Source organism: Poecilia mexicana, unplaced genomic scaffold (genome assembly GCF_051168715.1).
Source record: "Poecilia mexicana isolate PSO_F unplaced genomic scaffold, ASM5116871v1 scaffold_4, whole genome shotgun sequence".
Taxonomy (NCBI): Eukaryota; Metazoa; Chordata; class Actinopteri; order Cyprinodontiformes; family Poeciliidae; genus Poecilia; species Poecilia mexicana.
In genome coordinates this window covers 26776877-26793538 of record NW_028263373.1, presented here as the reverse complement: position 1 = coordinate 26793538, position 16662 = coordinate 26776877, and the positions used below count along the sequence as shown (strand labels likewise).

Sequence of the window (16662 nt, the reverse complement as noted above, 5' to 3'; positions counted from 1 at the left end):
CAAACAGTCTGCAGCTTTAAGGGAAGGGAGATTTATAAGCGGCTCGTGTGGCACAATAGCGCATTCATTTTTCCATAACATCACCCATGAAGCCAGGCCAAGTTCTCCCACTTTATTATTTATATTAAATATCTCATAATCTTACAGGATCAAGTTTGGCGTAGCGAAACAGACGGTGCGTGTGCGTCGCTGCACATCTTTATTTGACTCTCTTTAGTTCAAAAGAAAAGGGGTCAGTTCATTTTCGTCAGGAGCTCCACCGTTTCCCTAAGATCTTCCACGACGGCGTCCACGTCTTCTTTGGTCGTCCCCCGGCCCACGCTCAGCCTCAGAGCGTTAGCCGCCACCTCGGTGGGGACGCCACAGCTCAGCAGGATGTGGGAGGGCCTGGCAGACACAGAGAACATGGAGGTTACCGCGCAGGAAAACCAGTGGGCTGTAGGCAGGAGGCAGGAGCAAGAGGCCAGCAGCTCAAATCGTGGCAGTGGCACTTCTGCTGCAGGAAGTTGCCACAGCTTAGGTGTAGGTGGACTTTGTGGCAGGTGACAGAGATAAGGTATTAGCTGCCACGGCTTGTGTAGCAGATCTAATATTGAATATGAATGTGTCTATTTTGAACTAATCAAAAGAAGAAGAAGAAAATGAAAACACGAATACACATACATCTGTGACAGCAGCCATGACTTCAGTGGCAGCTCATACGACTTCTGTGGCAGCTGTTACAAACATCATGGCACCAGTCACAAAGTTGTGGCAGCCGTCACCAAACCCGTAGCAGCTGACACCAAATCCAGGGCAGAAGTCCTGTCGCCTGCCAAAAAGCTATCACCAATATGCTGTGGAACCTTCCAGCAGCTGACACTGTAAGAGCCACTACAGCTTCCACTGCCACGATTTGAGCTTGCTGTCTCTCCTCCAGTGGTAAACAGTTAAGACTCTTATACCTGTGTCCACTGGCAGAGTGGCAGGCGGCGCCAACGCTGGCCAGCAGCCTCCTGCAGTTCGACAAAACCCTCCAGCCTAAAGCGGGCAGAGAGATTAATCATTCAGAGGCTCGATCACTTACAAACAGCTCTGACAATCATCAGCGCAGGGTGAGAGGACACTGTTTGGACTGACACGCCTAAACAGACACGGGGACAAAGACACATTACCTTGCAACACCGGGCCCAAGATGGACACGTTACATGTGTTTGGGAGGACATCAGAGCCGGGATAATGACTGTTGAAACGGATCTTGTCTCTAAAGACATCCTGAGGCGGAAACAGCAGATTGTGGTTTGAGTTCATGAAACGACATGCCTCGTTTTCACGTTCCCTCTGTCACTGTTCAACCTGTTTTATTTAGTCTGACTTTCCTTTCACTGGAGACAAAATTAAGCCCAAATAATCCACGTTTTTAATCTTCAACCTTGTGTGTTTCAGAAAATAGGCGGTACAATGATGTCTATGTTTCAAGAAAAGTTAATATTCTGAATGTGTTTCTTTGAAATATTTTGTGTAGTTTCCAATGCTGTCATCTGTATTTTATTTCTTTTGTCTGTGGGTAAGTACAATAATGCTGTACTGATAATTTCTGATATCTGATATCAGTTATTAAAGAGAAATAGCATCAGCCGAAGTTAGTATTGGAAGCTCAAAGCATCATAAAACAGAATTTATTCCAATCTGTTCGTCTCTACATGCCAAGCACTTCCTCCATAACACTGATCCACATCATTCTTTCTCTATTGTCTGTCTGATTCCAGAGCAGTAAGTTTGAGCCTTTTGATTTGTGAAAGAACCTCTGGATTGTAAAATTCTCCTTTACCTTCTTTTCAAATGACAGTGATAAAAAGGTACAGAACTTAGATTTATATCATGTGCAGAAAACGTGAAAGTAAATGTGATTAGAACCAAAGCCTGTCTATTAGGGGAAACACTTACTTGCAGTCGTTCTTCCAGATACCCTTTAATCATTAGCATATGACTCTGATAACTTGAGAGATTAGCAGTCACCAGCTCAGCAGCCTGACACAAACACAAACAAAAGGATCCTGTTACAGTTTCTGTTTTACAGAGGCAGCGCATTAAACTTTAGTGATCTGTAATGTACGAGGCGTTGAACGTAAACAACCTTTCCCAGGCCGGCTATCATTGGCGTGTTCTCCGTGCTGTGGCATTGAGGAAAGAAGGGAGAGGCAAAAACAAAATAACGTCATATTTAGATCTTTAGAGTTCTTATTTTTGATCTTATTCCAGAGTTTTCTTGCTGGGTAACACATATCGTGGCGTACCCTGGTCTGAAGTTCCTCTCCTGTCCTCCTCCAAACAGCATCGGATATAGAGGTGTCTTTGTTCCGGGGCCATTCACGTACAACGCCCCGGCACGAGGGGCGTAGAACTGAAACATTTACATATGCAGATACATAAAAAAACAGATTATAGAAAGAGTTTAGGCTGAATCTTTTAATATGCGGAGCTAATTGCTGACCTTGTGTCCTACTATGGTAAGGTAATCCACTCCCAGTTCTTGGACATCCACTGGGATTTTGCCCAGCGCCTGGGCAGCATCTGTGTGCAGCAGGATCCTGAGCCGCTCGTGCTGCTTGTTGAGGGATTTTACTCTTTGGCAAATCTCTGGGATTGGCTGAAAAGACGAATGGCGTTCAGCGTACAGGAATGGGTTTTATGGCAATCCAAACATTGAGTCTTTACAACTGGAAAATGGTTTTCAGAACAAGAAAGACCAGGCCAAGAGGCTTTTCGAGCTTATTTTTTTTTTCTGTTACCATGACGACTCCTGTCTCATTGTTAGCCAGCATGACAGAGACGAGGCAAGTGTTGGGGCGCACGGCGGCGATGATGTCCTCCACCTCGACGCGAGCTGTCACCTTAGAAACGGGCACACATGTTACATCTACGACAGAAATAACAAAAAGCAGATTTACCTCAGTGGTTGAAGGACAGACTCTTAAAAAAACAAACATCCCGATGAAAACGTGATCTCCCACCTGCCTTTCCAGCCGCCTCCAGGTGCTTGGCTGTGAGCCGGATGGAGTCGTGCTCCACGTTGGAGGTGACGATGTGCGGCAGGCCGGTGCAGCCGTTCTGTCGGCCTTCACTGTGCTCTGCGGCGCTGCGGCTCTTCCTGAAGTGCTCCACGGCCGTGTGCAGCACCAGGTTGTTGGCCTGCGGGACCAATCACTTGCTTTAAAGCAGATCTGAGAGCAGGAGACGACCGTTTTCAAACACCAGGAGTCGTTACCTCCGTTCCCCCTGAGGTGAAAACAATGTCCTCTGCTTTGCCTCCAACCATTCTAGCCACATTCTGCCTGGACTGGTTGATGATGGCTTTGGCCCTGGCGCCTGGAAAACAACATTGCCAGATCTATAGTAAAGATATATATATATATATATATATATATATATATATATATATATATATATATATATATATATATATATTAAAAAAATAAAAAATTCTGACTTATTTTCTCGTTATCAATGAGGTAAAGCTTCTGTTTTGAGTCAAAAAGAAGGTATTTCACACCTGTTATGTAGTTGCTGCTGGGGTTTCCCCAAGCCTCATGGAGAGCTTCAGAAATGACCTGAATGACCTCTGGCTCCATCGGGGTGGTGGCATTATAATCCATGTAGATCCTGTCAGATAAACAACTGTTAAACCTTGCAAAGTATTCAAAACCATTAAATAGGCCTGTGGTAATAAATCTAAATGAGCTTAATTATTTTGATTTGCATGATTTATTTATTTTTTTTCTTGTCTCCTTTTCTCCCAAAAACTGGATGGCCAAACTCTTCAGTCTGGTGCTCTGGTCTCAGCCTTTTTCTGTCTTAATTTTGTTTTCAGAGACTTCATAATGAATTTTATTTGTTGTTTCTGTTATTTTGTTTATTTATTTTGGAAATTTAAAATGTCTTCCAGAAATGTGTTCTTGCATTATTACTCCATTACCGTTATATTACTTAAAAATGCTCCCAAAACAACATTATCGTTTATCGCAATGACTTCTGGGACAATTTATCGTCCAGCAAAATTTGTTACTGTGACAGCCTTACTGTGTTTTCACACTTTTGTCACCTTACAACCACAAAGGGGTGTATGATTGTGAAATGAAAGGAAAATTGAATATTGTTTCAGAATTGTTTGTATGCAATAATTTTAAAAACATGTATCATTTTCTTCCACTAATGCAACACCTTGTTATAATTTAACCGAAGCAGTTCATTCACGGCATCCAGAAAGCATAACTAAAGCCTCCTCACCTTTCTGCATTCATGTCTGGATTGTGGTGAAGATTGTGGTCGTTGTGGGTGTGACCCACCACCAGGGTTAAGTCAGCTAATTTCTCCGCCATGCTGCAGAAAGAACAAATAAAACCGAGATACATAATGAGCCTATAAGCATATGGAAAGCATCCAGTCGGTCTGTTTCTGGAGTCCTACGGAGCTAATCCTGTTGCAGAAGGAAGTGTTGGAAAGCTTCTCTATTGCTAACTACGGTAGTTATGTCAGCGTAAGACATAAACCAGTCATTGTTTAATTAGAAACTAAGCGCTGTCTTCTTGGGAACAGTGTTGCACTGCAGCTGTGAACAGTTATCATTAGCATGTCTGTCCTTAAGTTTCTGACCCAAACACGGCCGGCTGCTTTCTGCGCCCGTATTTACGGCTCATTCTGAACGCGGAAATCCTAACAAAACTTTTTGTAATATGACATGTCTTATCTCAAATTGTTTCTGTCAGCTAGAGTTGGCAAATGATCAAATAAGCACACGGAAAGCAACTTCAGCTAGCTAGTTTAGCTAACTTTTTATGTTAGGATTAACTACCGAGCATCCGACTGAGAGCTGTCAAACGGGGACAGACATGGATATTTACTATCGAGACAGAACTCCGACGTCATGTCTGACCTTGCAAAGTCTCCCGAAGATGCACCAGGTAGATTTACTGTCGACTTTATGAATCATTAGCTAGCTAGCTAGTATGTAGGACTGGCTATGCTGCTTTACAACTACCACATCTAAAAGACGTATAATACCGTAATGAACTGGTTAATCTGCAGTAGTTTCAATGCGATCTATCATGTTTAAGCTTCGTATGCTTAAAAAAAATTTAAATTTTAGAACTCCGAAATCTTTTACCTGCTGACTTGAAGGTCCAAACACTGGATTACAAACCACGTCACCCGATTTGTATGACGTGTTGGATGAAGGAAATGATATCAGAGAGAAACCCTGGCACACACACGGAGCAACGAAGTCACTCATAAATTATAAAAATGGGAAGGGGAGGGGCTTTTTTTGTCTACATCATTCAGACTTTGTAAAACATACCAAAAAGATGCATTGTTGTAATTTGTGCAATTTCACATCAAATTAATTTAAGCAAAAATAACAGAATCTCTTAATGGTTAAGTAAAATGGTATAACTTGAATTAGCATCTTTGAAACATACATCTGCACAAGACTGATTCTTCAAGCCAGTCCTCAACCTCCTGGAGCCATGACAAGAAACATGGCTCCAAGAAAGCTGCCAGCTGAATGACATGTCAACATGGATGCATATGGAATTATGTTGAATTATTTATAAGTGTGTATGTATGTTTTTATGTAGGGACAGTACAATATTACCATCGCTAAATCATTTCAGAATACAGTATTTATTGGTTATAATGTTCCAAGTCTCAGAAGCAGTAGGTTTTGCTTGCCAGCAATAGATTTAGTCTGGCTATGGAGTAGATGCACACATGCCTAATATGCAACAAAGAGGAATTTCCCATTCCTCCCCTTTTTGTAAATCTAAGACCCACAATGTTTGTCCAGAGTTGCTAACGACAGCACATAATAAGAAATAATTGGAAACAAAAACAAATAAACAACCCCTTCAAGGGAATAAAATCCAAGATGATGTTGCAAATGATGTTTTAGAACCGCATCTAAAATCTGGACCAAGTACACACGAAGTTATAAGGTTGTAAAAATGAAGACATCAAAGCAGTCCGGTTTGAAAACAGAACACATGCAATGGAATCAGTGGAAGACGAATGGGCAAAAATGGGAGTGATTGATGTTTGGCTGAGATTTATTTCTAGACAGAAGAACAAATGGTTCCATTGGGCTAGCGAGAAACAATCGTAGGTCATGGAAGACTCGATGAAAGCGGGTTTTCCGTGATAAATCCTGAGTCTGCTTTGGCTGAGGAAGACAACGCTGGAACATTTTTGGTCGCATCCCAATGAAACATATGAGGACAACAGCCTGAAAAAACAAAGGCTTCAGCATTGGCTTTGGTGATTATGTACAGTAGGACAAGAGGACAATAAGACTTCATCCAACATTGATAATTAATATTGTTTTTTTCTTATCAAATAACTCAAAATGTTTTAAATCATCATGTTACTCTTCATCTGCAACAGACTGGTGACCTGTCCAGGGTGTAACCCGCCTCCCTCGCCCGGAACGTTAGCTGGAGATAGGCACCAGCACCTCCCAACCCCACTAAGGGACAAGGGTGTTCAGAAAATGGATGGATGGATGTTACTCTTCAAGATGGGAGAACCCAAAGTGAATTGTACATCATTATTCTACAATGTTGTACGGTTTAATTTAAAAACACCCCAACAGAAGTACTAAACCAGATCCAAAGTTATACATTATCAAAAAAAAAAACACCAAGTCATCACTTAGTGTTGCATCACTTCCAGGTTTATTTAATATATGACAATGTGTTCAGTGTACACAAACATCTGACAGGAAACTCAAACAAACAGACACCGACTGAACTACTGCCCATTTAGGAGTTTGTTAATGAGTGCAACCGCATGATACACAGTCCACGGCAATCATGTTTATATACAATGCAAAAATCTTTAAAGAACAATGGAATGTATTGGTGCTAAAAAAAAAAAAAAAAGAGAGACGTGGAAGCACAAGAATGTGAGATTACTTCATGGGGCAAGGGCAGGAAAAGAGAGGTTGGTGATTGCGTGTGAAGGCTGCTGCTGCAGTAGGATGGTGAGGGTAGATTCTGATACTAGAAGGAGGGCAACGGCAAAGCAACCAAGAACATTACTTTGTACAAGACATAAAAGTTTAACTAGGCCACAGTGAACCATAATCGTCCCACACATAAGCAGACAGATTATTACATGGCAGATCTCAGAACCTCTGCGTACATCCCCGGTGATAACCGCCTTACAATCAGTGAGGAACCCCAACCGGAAAGCAGAAGATTCATAAAAACATCGAAGCAGAAGAAGAATTCCTATATATTATTGTTATTTTTATACATTCAGAGTGAACTTTTAAGTGAGTGCACCAACAGAACTTTGGTTGCTTAAAAAAAAGTCAGAACAAAACTAATCAGAAACAATTACGACCAGGTTGATTGTTAGGGCTTTGAAATAAAACAATGTGATGCAGAGTTATGAGTAAAGTACAAACAGGAGAGCATTCGCCCAGGACGAAGGTGGATAAAATGCACAATGATTCTGTTCGGAAGGTGAGCTGTGAGATTTGAACGCCAATTCAAGCTAATTGTTGATTTATTACGACTAACAACAGTTGTGCAGGTGAGGAGATCAGTCAACCCCCCCCCCCCACCGAATGAGCCAAAATATTTCCACATCACACAAGACTGTTAACATATCAGGTATTGGATGAATCACATCTATAGAAAACACACAAACAAAAGATAGCATGTTTGTAGCTGTCTAATCGCTCCTAAAAATGCAATGCTGAGTGTGCAATATAATGGTTGCATCAGTTCCCTGCTTTTAGATGTTGTCCATGCAGTCAGTTGACAAACTGAGCATACTCTGTAGGCTGGCTGACCTGAGGCATGCTAATCCACCAGAGTCACAGTTAGGACACGATAAACCTCAGCTAAAATATACAACAAAGGAATAAAACGGAGTAGAAACGAAGCGATTAAAGCTACAGGTGGGTTGCATTTTAAACATTTTGCATGTCATGTTAAGAAGTAGAGCCCTATGCAAGCTGACAATCCTGAGATACACTGAATCTCTTCCAAATATTTTAACTTTTCGTTTCAAATGCATATGACAAAAAGACGAAAGAAAACGCAAAGTGATGACGTGATGTGCAGACGTTTCATGAACATGATTACAGCAGCGTGAAGGATGTGAGGTCAAAGGAATCGGTGCAGAGGCATACTGTGCAGAATGTTAGAAAAGAGAGGCACTACACTTAATATACACATATCATTCAGAAAGCCAGTTTCATATCATGTGCTGTGAGGAACCGCTGTTGATTTCCCATTTTAGGAGGGACGATAAGACCAACTTGATATCAAAAACGTTACCATGGGACATTGGTTGGGTCAAAGGTTAAGCTATCCTAATCGTTCAGGGCTGTTGCATTTTTCAAGTTTTCTTCAGCACAAAGAAACCGAGCGCGTTTATTGGATTACTTTAAAAGCGAAACTGTAGGGATGAGGCTTTTATTATTCAAATAGTTCAGGAACTCATTAAAAAAGTGCCGTGTGCAGAAATTGCACTGAGTACTACTTTAGAAATATAAACGTCTTTGTAAATAAATACATGTGGAAATAAATAATTAGGCTGTTAAAAATCTAAATATATCACATTTCAAACACAAGTCAGAGAGAAAGAAATCATACTGGAAGGAAAAGAAGGAGGTGGTGTTTGGTTCTGTCATGTAGATGTAAAATACCCTCATACCCTAAATGTTATGGATTCACAGGCTGCAGTCTGAGGAGGTGCCATGTTGTTGCCTCGCTGTGTGTGCTTAAGTTTGATGTTGAAGAAGTTTGAGTTGTTTTTTTGTTTTTTAATTATTAGTTTTATTTCAGCTTATATTTTTCTGACCGTTAAGGTTAAACCAGTTGAAACTTTATGTTTAGCAGTAAAGTAGAGCAGAAGAGGAACCTACATGTTTTCCTATTTTACCGATGCAAATGTAGCGATGTGAGCTTAGCTAGTAGTGCAGCGGCAGCGGCATTATTAAAGAATACATGTCCCTGTGTTGTTTGCTTTATTTATTTAAAGTAGTAAATGAGAAAGGCTTGATGTGTCACTGACAACAACTACAGCACGTTTATCGTACAAATGGAGTCTGGCGTGAGAAACTGCTGCCTCCTCCGTTCTCAAGCTGTGAAATAATGCCGGTATAGTACGGTGACTGATTCTTCCAGAAGTTTCTTTGCGCGTTGCTAAGGCCCGACGGGAAAAACCCAACAGCGAGGACACGAACGACGGAACGGAGACTGAGCAGGGGGGGAAGATGGCTGCCGGTGACAGTGATGGTAGAAACGAGGCTCAGCACGATGGGAATGAGGAGAACAGGGAAGTATGTACATTGTAGTCTTTGCATGTATCTTTTTTTCCTCAAATCCTCATCTGTCCGGCTCGTCTTCTCGACAGCTTTGACCTGAGAGGCAAAACAAGGACAACTTATGAGTTTTCATTCATCTTACCAGCTGTTAGCTGTTAGTCTTCCATGTTCTACAATAAAATGAATAATCAGAAAAAGTTCAGCAGGTTTTAACAGATATGCGACACTTCCTAATTCAGCAAGATAACTTACCTGATAGTTCCAGCAAGAAGAGGGTTGAACGCATACAGCCAGTCATGCATTTCTTTGTCATTAGTGGCTTGAAGTAGTATTCCACGATGTTCTGTACACACCGCAAACGTATTTGGAGTCTGTTGAGAGAAGCACAAACGTTTATTGCGGCATACATGGATGTGGCAGAGGGGAAGTGTTCCTGGAGCTGCTGGCGTGGCGCAGACCTTCAGCATGGCCTGCTGGTCCTCACTGTACTCCACCTGGGCGGAGGACAGGTTCAGAATGGCCCGCTCCACTGTGTCTCGCTCAGAGTTGTAGATGTAAACGTACGGCCGCCGCACAACCACGTAGCGCTTCACCCAGCCGTTGGTGTGCGGCTCCAGGAAGTGGATGTAGCCCTTCTTCGATACGATTGGGCTGAAAAACACATGAATTATTACAAAAGGGGGTCTGGGGGGAGTGATGTGAAGCTAAGGTTTTATCATAGTATTTTGTGGCATTTTGTTTGCTCCCACAAAAACATTCTAATTTTTAATGTGTTTCTTTAAGAGTCCAGTTGCATAAAGAAATGTAATTTGTTCATCACACAGTAGCTGCATTTAATCATATTTTCAAAATTTACTGATACCTCCATTGAACTAACAGTGAAGAAAAAAAAAGAAAGGAAAAATAAGAATCTCGATAGTTTTGGGGGGTTTAAGCATCATGAATTGGAATTTATCATAACGATAAATCTATTTATCAAGATAAATGATGTGATGAATGCCCACCCCTATGTTAAAAGTCAAATAATTGAGACTGACCTGACTCTGATCTCCTGTATGTCAGGGATAAGTTTTCGAGTCCGAGGTTTAATGTCAGGACCTACATTTGTGGACTTTTTGTCCATGCCGTCCTGCTGTGGTTCAGGACTGGGGCTGACCGCACGAGACAGAGGCGGAGGAGGTCTGAGGTTAAACATGAAAAACAAACACAAAAATACAGAGCTGGACAGAGAAAAATAGACCAGAAAATCATAAACATCTCCAGTGTTAGGACTAACTTGAGCTCTGTGTTGTTATAGCAACCCTCCACCAGAGAAGGGCATGTTGAGGAGGGTGTGATTGTGTTGAGAGCAGATATGGAGGAGGCGTCTCTCGGCAATGTGACAGACATCTCAGAGATCTGAAACACACACACACACACACACATCCAGATGTTTAAAACCAATTGGCAAACAGCAATCAAAGCTTTTTGACATCATTTAAACTCTACCTTGCTTTCACTGGCGCTGACACACACATAGCTGTACTCTCTGTTGAAGGAGTGAGTGAGCAGCCGCAAACACTGACAAAAAAAAATGGAGTGCTTAAGATATGACACCAAACAAACTGGATTCATAGGTTGTTTTCAATCGATTTTGTTGCCAATTATACAATATTCACATTTCAAATATGGTTAAAACGCCCAAAGAGCGAAGCGTGGCAGCTGACCTTGGCAGCGAGCTCCCTCTGCCTGTCGGTGGTTATCTCAGAGCTGAAGGCGGGCCCTGGGTCTGCCTCGGCCACTGGAGCCGACTCACTGGTCTCCTCAGTGACGCAGGACTGAAGGGACTCCTGGCCCGTCAGCAGGGTGGACTCCAGTTTCTCCCTCAGCAGGAGGAAATGTTTGGTTTTCTCCACCTGAGGAAGAGGAAACATCAGTCACACCTGGACTGGGACAGAAAAACTCTTCAGGAACTTTTAGAAATGCATGTGACAGAGACTAGCTGTTTTACTATAATTATTATCAAGTGATACTTTCAAATTTACTGTCAACTTTAAACATTTTTAGTTCAAAAACATGATGGGCCGCTGGATGCTGGAAAACCTGCTTAAGGCTCCAAAAAGGCTTTGGCCTGTATGTCCGGCCCTGGATATTGTTATTGATTTATTGTCCAGTCCCGGTTTGTGGTTGTTATGTGACAACATACGATCTGAACGCGTTCAGTCCTTTTCATATCCTTCAGGTTAGAAAACATACTTCTCACTTCTGGTAAAGCACATATGAAAGTAACATTGGCACTTGCATCTTGAAGAAGACTGAGTTTCTCCAGCTCCCACTGGTGCTCCAGGATGAGGCTGTCACTGCGTGGCCTCCACCCCGCCAGGTTCTCCTCTCCACGGACGTAGGCCACAGAGGTGTCCAGCACTCGCCTGCGTCTCCTCTGCATACCTGGTGTGAGGCAGGAGAGTCTTTTACTCATGTCTGAACTGAACCTAAGCCAAGTGTTACTGCCACACGGACATTTTTCTTAACTCTTACCTGGACTTCCAGCATCTGCAAGGTGACACAAGCTGACCTCGTAAACTCCAGTGACTCGGTTTCTAGAAAAGAAAGAGGAATTCTCAGAGATTGCATTTTACTGCTCAGCTGCATATGAGGCGTTTGGGGGGGGGGGGGGAGGAGGAATACTAGACCTCCACGGCTCTTTTATAGTTTGAAGCTTTTAATCTCACCCATCCGCTGCTCTCAGGCTCCCCGTACCAAAAAGGTTGCGGATCGAACGAGAGGCTGAGAGCTTGGTGTCCCGTGAGTAAAACACCATACAGATATCTTTGGTTATGTATGCAGGCTGCGTGCAGTTCTCCATCTGCAGTTGATAAAAGAGGGGGGCTTTTAAAACTATTTTTTTTTCCTCTCTCCACAGAGGAACTCAACACCTCACATAAGATACGGCTGTGTTACTTCAGCCTCTTATAAATGCGGGCTCTGTGCGGTACCTCCAAGTAGGCCGAGAGGGTCATGTAGATCTTCTCTCCGTACGGCGTGACTCGGTTCAGGAGCAGAGAGTTGTGCATCGAGCTGTCCCAAGCAGCCTCAAAGCGGTAAAAAGTCCTGAGACGGTCCAGGACAAATACATAAGCATAAGCAGTCAAAGCTGACATTTATTTTAATATACATAAATAAAGAAGCAGAGATGCACCAATCAGGGATTTTTCCTGGCTTGTACATATTTATGATTTTCCTTTACATTTGTCTTTATGATTCCCGTTTCGGCTGATTACTGTCATTTTTGAAGGAAATACCATGCAAAAAAAAAAAAAAAAAAAAAAATGCTACTGGTTTTTGACAGGTTTTAATTTAAGAGAAAATGATGAAATTTCACTGCAAAAACACAAAATATTATCAAGTACTTTTGGACTAGTTTCTAGTGCAAATATCTTAGTACACTGAATAAGACAATACTAACTTACAGTTAAGGTTTCTGCAAGAAATAGGAGCTTGTTTAAAATTAATTCCTTAAAACTGATGAAAAAGTACTTTGCAGACAGATAATTTCACCTATAAATAATACTTTTTCATCAATATTAAGGAATAACTAACTTAAAACAAAAGTTACTTGTAACTTAGTTTTGTCTTATTTCAAGTGTACTTGGATATCTGCACTAGAAGGTAAACCAAAAATACTTAGATTTTGAGTTTTTGCAGTGTGACCTTTATCTATTTTGATTGGTGCATCTCCAGTAAAACATGCTGTCTGTAATGTCTAATGTGTATAAACAAAAGATTATGAAAAAAAAGAAAGGCATTTCAGGAACAAACGTATTTCATATGAAAAAATATGCACTGGAATTTTGCTTTAAAAACCAAGGTCATAACTAATTGAATAAAAACTATCTTAGAAAAATTCAGACAGTATAAACAGCATCTCCAGGTCATCATACTGCATCATATGACAGTTGTTTTTGCATGCAACACAATCAGATGATGGACTTTGAGCAAAGCACCACAGAAAAACAATTGAATGCAGTAATGGGTTTTGATCATAGAGACAGGAAGGAATGAGAGGAGGACAGAGAAAATGGGGGACAGGGCAGTGAAATACCTATGGTCAATTCCCAGGGAAATGCTGTGAGAAAGAAGAAATCAGCAAAAGAATAGAAAGTAAGAGTTAGGAAGTATGTCGAGGCTTTGCAGTTGTGTAGCTGGGATGGTGTTTGTCTTTCTCATCATGATAATAATCCTACAGAACTCCTTGAATCCTGCGGACACTGCTGATCCGTCACCCCGGACGACCACCGCGGTGGCCATTTTTACCCCAAGCGACAACATAGCCGCTTTCTGCTTGCGCGGCTGATTTACTCCGTACAATAATGTACACAAATTTACCCGTCTACCTCAAGGGAAAATAATCACACACACGCTGAAAGCTGTAACTGCTTTGGCCCGCGGCCCGGTGACTGCCTCGAATCTAAAAAAGATTATCCAAGCAAGAATTGTATAAGGAAACCAGTGTTTTCTGTAGGCCGTAAAAGCCGGCTGAATAGGCTCTTCATGAGGTTCAGATGTTCAGCCTAGGCCACTCTTGGACTGAAATGACCTCGTGTTGAAGTGAACAATGTGTCACCCAGAAGACAGCAAACAGGCACGTACTGTTCTGGAGTAATGACAGCTCCGTGCTGCGGACACGGCAGGGAGGTGACCGAGTGCAGAGATTCCCCCTTCTCCAGTCGGTAATTAGCGCATGTGACGTTCCAAATGGTAGAAAAGCTGTCCACTCACACTACAAGCAAGCAATTTCCTTTTTCGCGCCGCTCCATCGTGTGCTTCTCTGCTTTTTTACTGCCCACTAAAAAAAATGTGGGAGCCAGCACTGAAGTCATGCTGCTGGCGGAACATTTAAGAAGCGTTTGTTTCTGGCGTTTGGCAGAGTTTCCCCGAGGTAACAAGAAGCATTTAAATATATCCACAACATTGCAGCAATTTGGGCTAAAAGGCTGCTACTGAGGTAATGGTTCAGAGGATTATGTTTGAATAGCTATATTGATGTATTGGAATTGATGCGATCCATGTTACAGGAATTTACTTAGTGGTTGATTTGAGTCCTTGTTATGTTCTGAGATGGGAAACGCTCTGGGTTCTGAGGTCGGTGTGGCGCTGGAACCAAATAATTTTATTGATGTCAAACTATGACATCAATGTCAGGATTAACTAGAGACAGTTTTTCTCAGCTTACTGCACAATTTTAAAAGTGGGTTTCTACTGCCCCCTATTGGACCTGATAGGTCCTCCTCCCGTAGAAACAGATTTTTAAAAACGTTAAGAGCTTGAGAACATATCAGATTCAGTCTAAAGTATACAAGTGCACCTCAATAAATTCTAACACCCATAGTGTAACTTATTTCCCTGCATCACATAAAAAGGGTAAATTGTTATGTAATTTAATTACTTACGTTAGCTGCATTTCCATTACACATGTTCGCAAAACTTTGTCAATTTTACATTAATATTGAAAAGACATAATTTTACAATAGTGGTGTTTCTATTAAATAAGAAACTCAATTAAAATCACACGTGAATCCATTTGTTCACACAATAAGTCATTAAAAAACGTGGCGTCATCATCCGTCAACTACTTCCTGTTGTTGTGCCACTCAATAGGACTCAGCAGTTACCCGAAATAATCAACATTACAAAAAATAAATGCCTGAAATATCACTCTGTATTTAAAGGGGCAGTAATATGTAAAATCAACTTTTGAGTTTTACGTCATGTTATAATGTTCTTCTCTCATCATTAACAAACATGGAGTTTTGCCTCGATTCTTTCATGCATGTTTAACAATCTCCCATGGCAACCATTCACCTGTGCAAAACGCCTGGTTGAACCTAGCACCGCCTTCAAGGACAAAGCTTCTGCTAAGAGCTGCAGTTAAGCTTCGGAGCTTCCACCTCACAGAGCAGCCCTTCTCCCATAACTCCCACACTCAGCTCCTTCAGACTAGTCAGCAGAAATTAGCAAACACCTGGTGGAACGACACGTCAGCTGAGCTTGTTAAACAGGTACTTCTCAGTGCATTGCTGGTGAAAACGTTGCTAAAGAGTTAATAGGAGTGATGTAATGAAGTCATATTTGATATAAATAGCATTTTTTTAACAACTGAAGTTAACATAGTTGCTTACCAGATAAAATGGCACTATGTGTCTGGAAAATACATACTGCTCCTTTAATGGATCAATATGAATTTTACTGTATATTTACTGAATGAATAATTTATTCTTTAGGAGATGCACCTGTAAATTAGCATCTACACTCAACCAGAATTTTTTTTTAATAAGGTGCTATGAAAGCTTGCAATACTGTAACATATATTTACTGTCCAAAGAAAAAGATTTCCTCTGGACTCTGTGCTGTTAGAGGCTTCTTGGAGCAATAGTTGATGTTGAGACAGTTTGACTCTGGCCCCATGACACCTCCAGCACAGACACAGCCAGGAACGTTAAGCAAAGCAGAGCCATGCAGACCCTGTCCTTCTACAGTGACTAACATCCAACACTGGCCCAAACACACATCCAAGCACAGCAAGAGCAAGAGACCTGGGAACATGCAGGGTTGCAGCCTTCACCTCTCATGAGCGGAAGGACACAAAAATGAACATATAAACTGCTGGAAGTCATGAGAGAGAGCAGGCGGGTAGGGAACCAAATCACAGGCCGACTAGAGAGATGGCAGGGTGTTAGGAAGGTTAGAGAGATATGGTGTAGGTGTAACTTAAGATCATGAAAACAGAGGCAAATAATATACCTAGGCATGTCCGAATCAAGAAACTGTCTGCAGAGCAAAACAAAACAAAACAACAAAAAAAACAAAAGAACAACATTCTGTTAGTGGACTGAGGGGAGAAAATGTTAGCATTCATTTGTACTTTGATTTTTATCCAAACAAGACAACAAGTGGAATCTCAAGTGCAGTTTTAAATCACCAAAATTAAACCAAGCCTGAGAACTATAAATTAAAAGCTCTGGTAAGGACTGTGATGACCTTTGTTTCCAATCCAAACTTCTCATTTAAAGTACTGTATTTTCATTTATTTGTTTTCATCTATCTATATCTATATATATATATATATATATATATATATATATATATATATATATATATATATATATATATATACACACATTTCTTAGTTTTAGTGATTTTTTTTTACTTTTCTTTTGGACGCTGAGAGATTAAGGAGTTAAAAAATACATTTATTTAAAAGGTCAGTCATTTTTCCTATCACTCACAACTTTCTCTAATGTGTCCTTGTCTTCTATCCTGCCAGAGGGAATAATTCTGAAAATGTAATATTTGCTTCTTTTTTTTTT

General features: G+C 41.2%; 2 protein-coding genes across 2 annotated transcripts in view; both read right to left on the bottom strand.

Moving 5' to 3' along the window:
* Nucleotides 1-98: 98 nt before the first annotated feature.
* scly (selenocysteine lyase) lies at nucleotides 99-5276 on the bottom strand. The gene is made up of 13 exons (XM_014999102.2): nucleotides 5144-5276; nucleotides 4267-4359; nucleotides 3533-3642; nucleotides 3248-3348; nucleotides 2994-3171; nucleotides 2772-2899; nucleotides 2474-2629; nucleotides 2277-2383; nucleotides 2117-2153; nucleotides 1927-2010; nucleotides 1155-1254; nucleotides 945-1020; nucleotides 99-387 (listed from the first exon to the last, which is right to left on the bottom strand). Exons 2-13 carry the CDS (start codon nucleotides 4356-4358, stop codon nucleotides 234-236), a joined length of 1323 nt encoding a protein of 440 aa, XP_014854588.2. The 5' UTR covers nucleotide 4359; nucleotides 5144-5276; the 3' UTR covers nucleotides 99-233.
* Nucleotides 5277-6684: 1408 nt separating this feature from the next.
* The window catches only part of kif1aa (kinesin family member 1Aa), a 44298-nt gene continuing 34320 nt past the window's right edge, over nucleotides 6685-16662 (bottom strand). The window contains exons 38-50 of the mRNA XM_088005133.1: nucleotides 16097-16123; nucleotides 13398-13421; nucleotides 12292-12406; nucleotides 12028-12161; nucleotides 11834-11895; nucleotides 11598-11743; nucleotides 11023-11211; nucleotides 10805-10876; nucleotides 10593-10714; nucleotides 10354-10497; nucleotides 9775-9967; nucleotides 9569-9687; nucleotides 6685-9412 (exon numbers count right to left, since the gene is read on the bottom strand). Coding sequence (XP_087861259.1) covers nucleotides 9370-9412; nucleotides 9569-9687; nucleotides 9775-9967; nucleotides 10354-10497; nucleotides 10593-10714; nucleotides 10805-10876; nucleotides 11023-11211; nucleotides 11598-11743; nucleotides 11834-11895; nucleotides 12028-12161; nucleotides 12292-12406; nucleotides 13398-13421; nucleotides 16097-16123 — 1390 coding nt within the window. The 3' untranslated portion in view covers nucleotides 6685-9369. The remainder of the gene's footprint in view (nucleotides 9413-9568; nucleotides 9688-9774; nucleotides 9968-10353; nucleotides 10498-10592; nucleotides 10715-10804; nucleotides 10877-11022; nucleotides 11212-11597; nucleotides 11744-11833; nucleotides 11896-12027; nucleotides 12162-12291; nucleotides 12407-13397; nucleotides 13422-16096; nucleotides 16124-16662) is intronic.

Coding starts and splice junctions, on each gene's coding strand:
- scly (XM_014999102.2), bottom strand. CDS start 4,358: ATGGCGGAGAAATTAGCTGACTTAACCCTGGTGGTGGGTCACACCCAC. Junction 2,900..2,993: donor GGAGGCGGCTGGAAAGGCAG/GTGGGAGATCAC, acceptor TTTCTGTCGTAG/ATGTAACATGTGTGCCCGTT. Junction 388..944: donor CACTCTGCCAGTGGACACAG/GTATAAGAGTCT, acceptor TGTGTCTGCCAG/GCCCTCCCACATCCTGCTGA.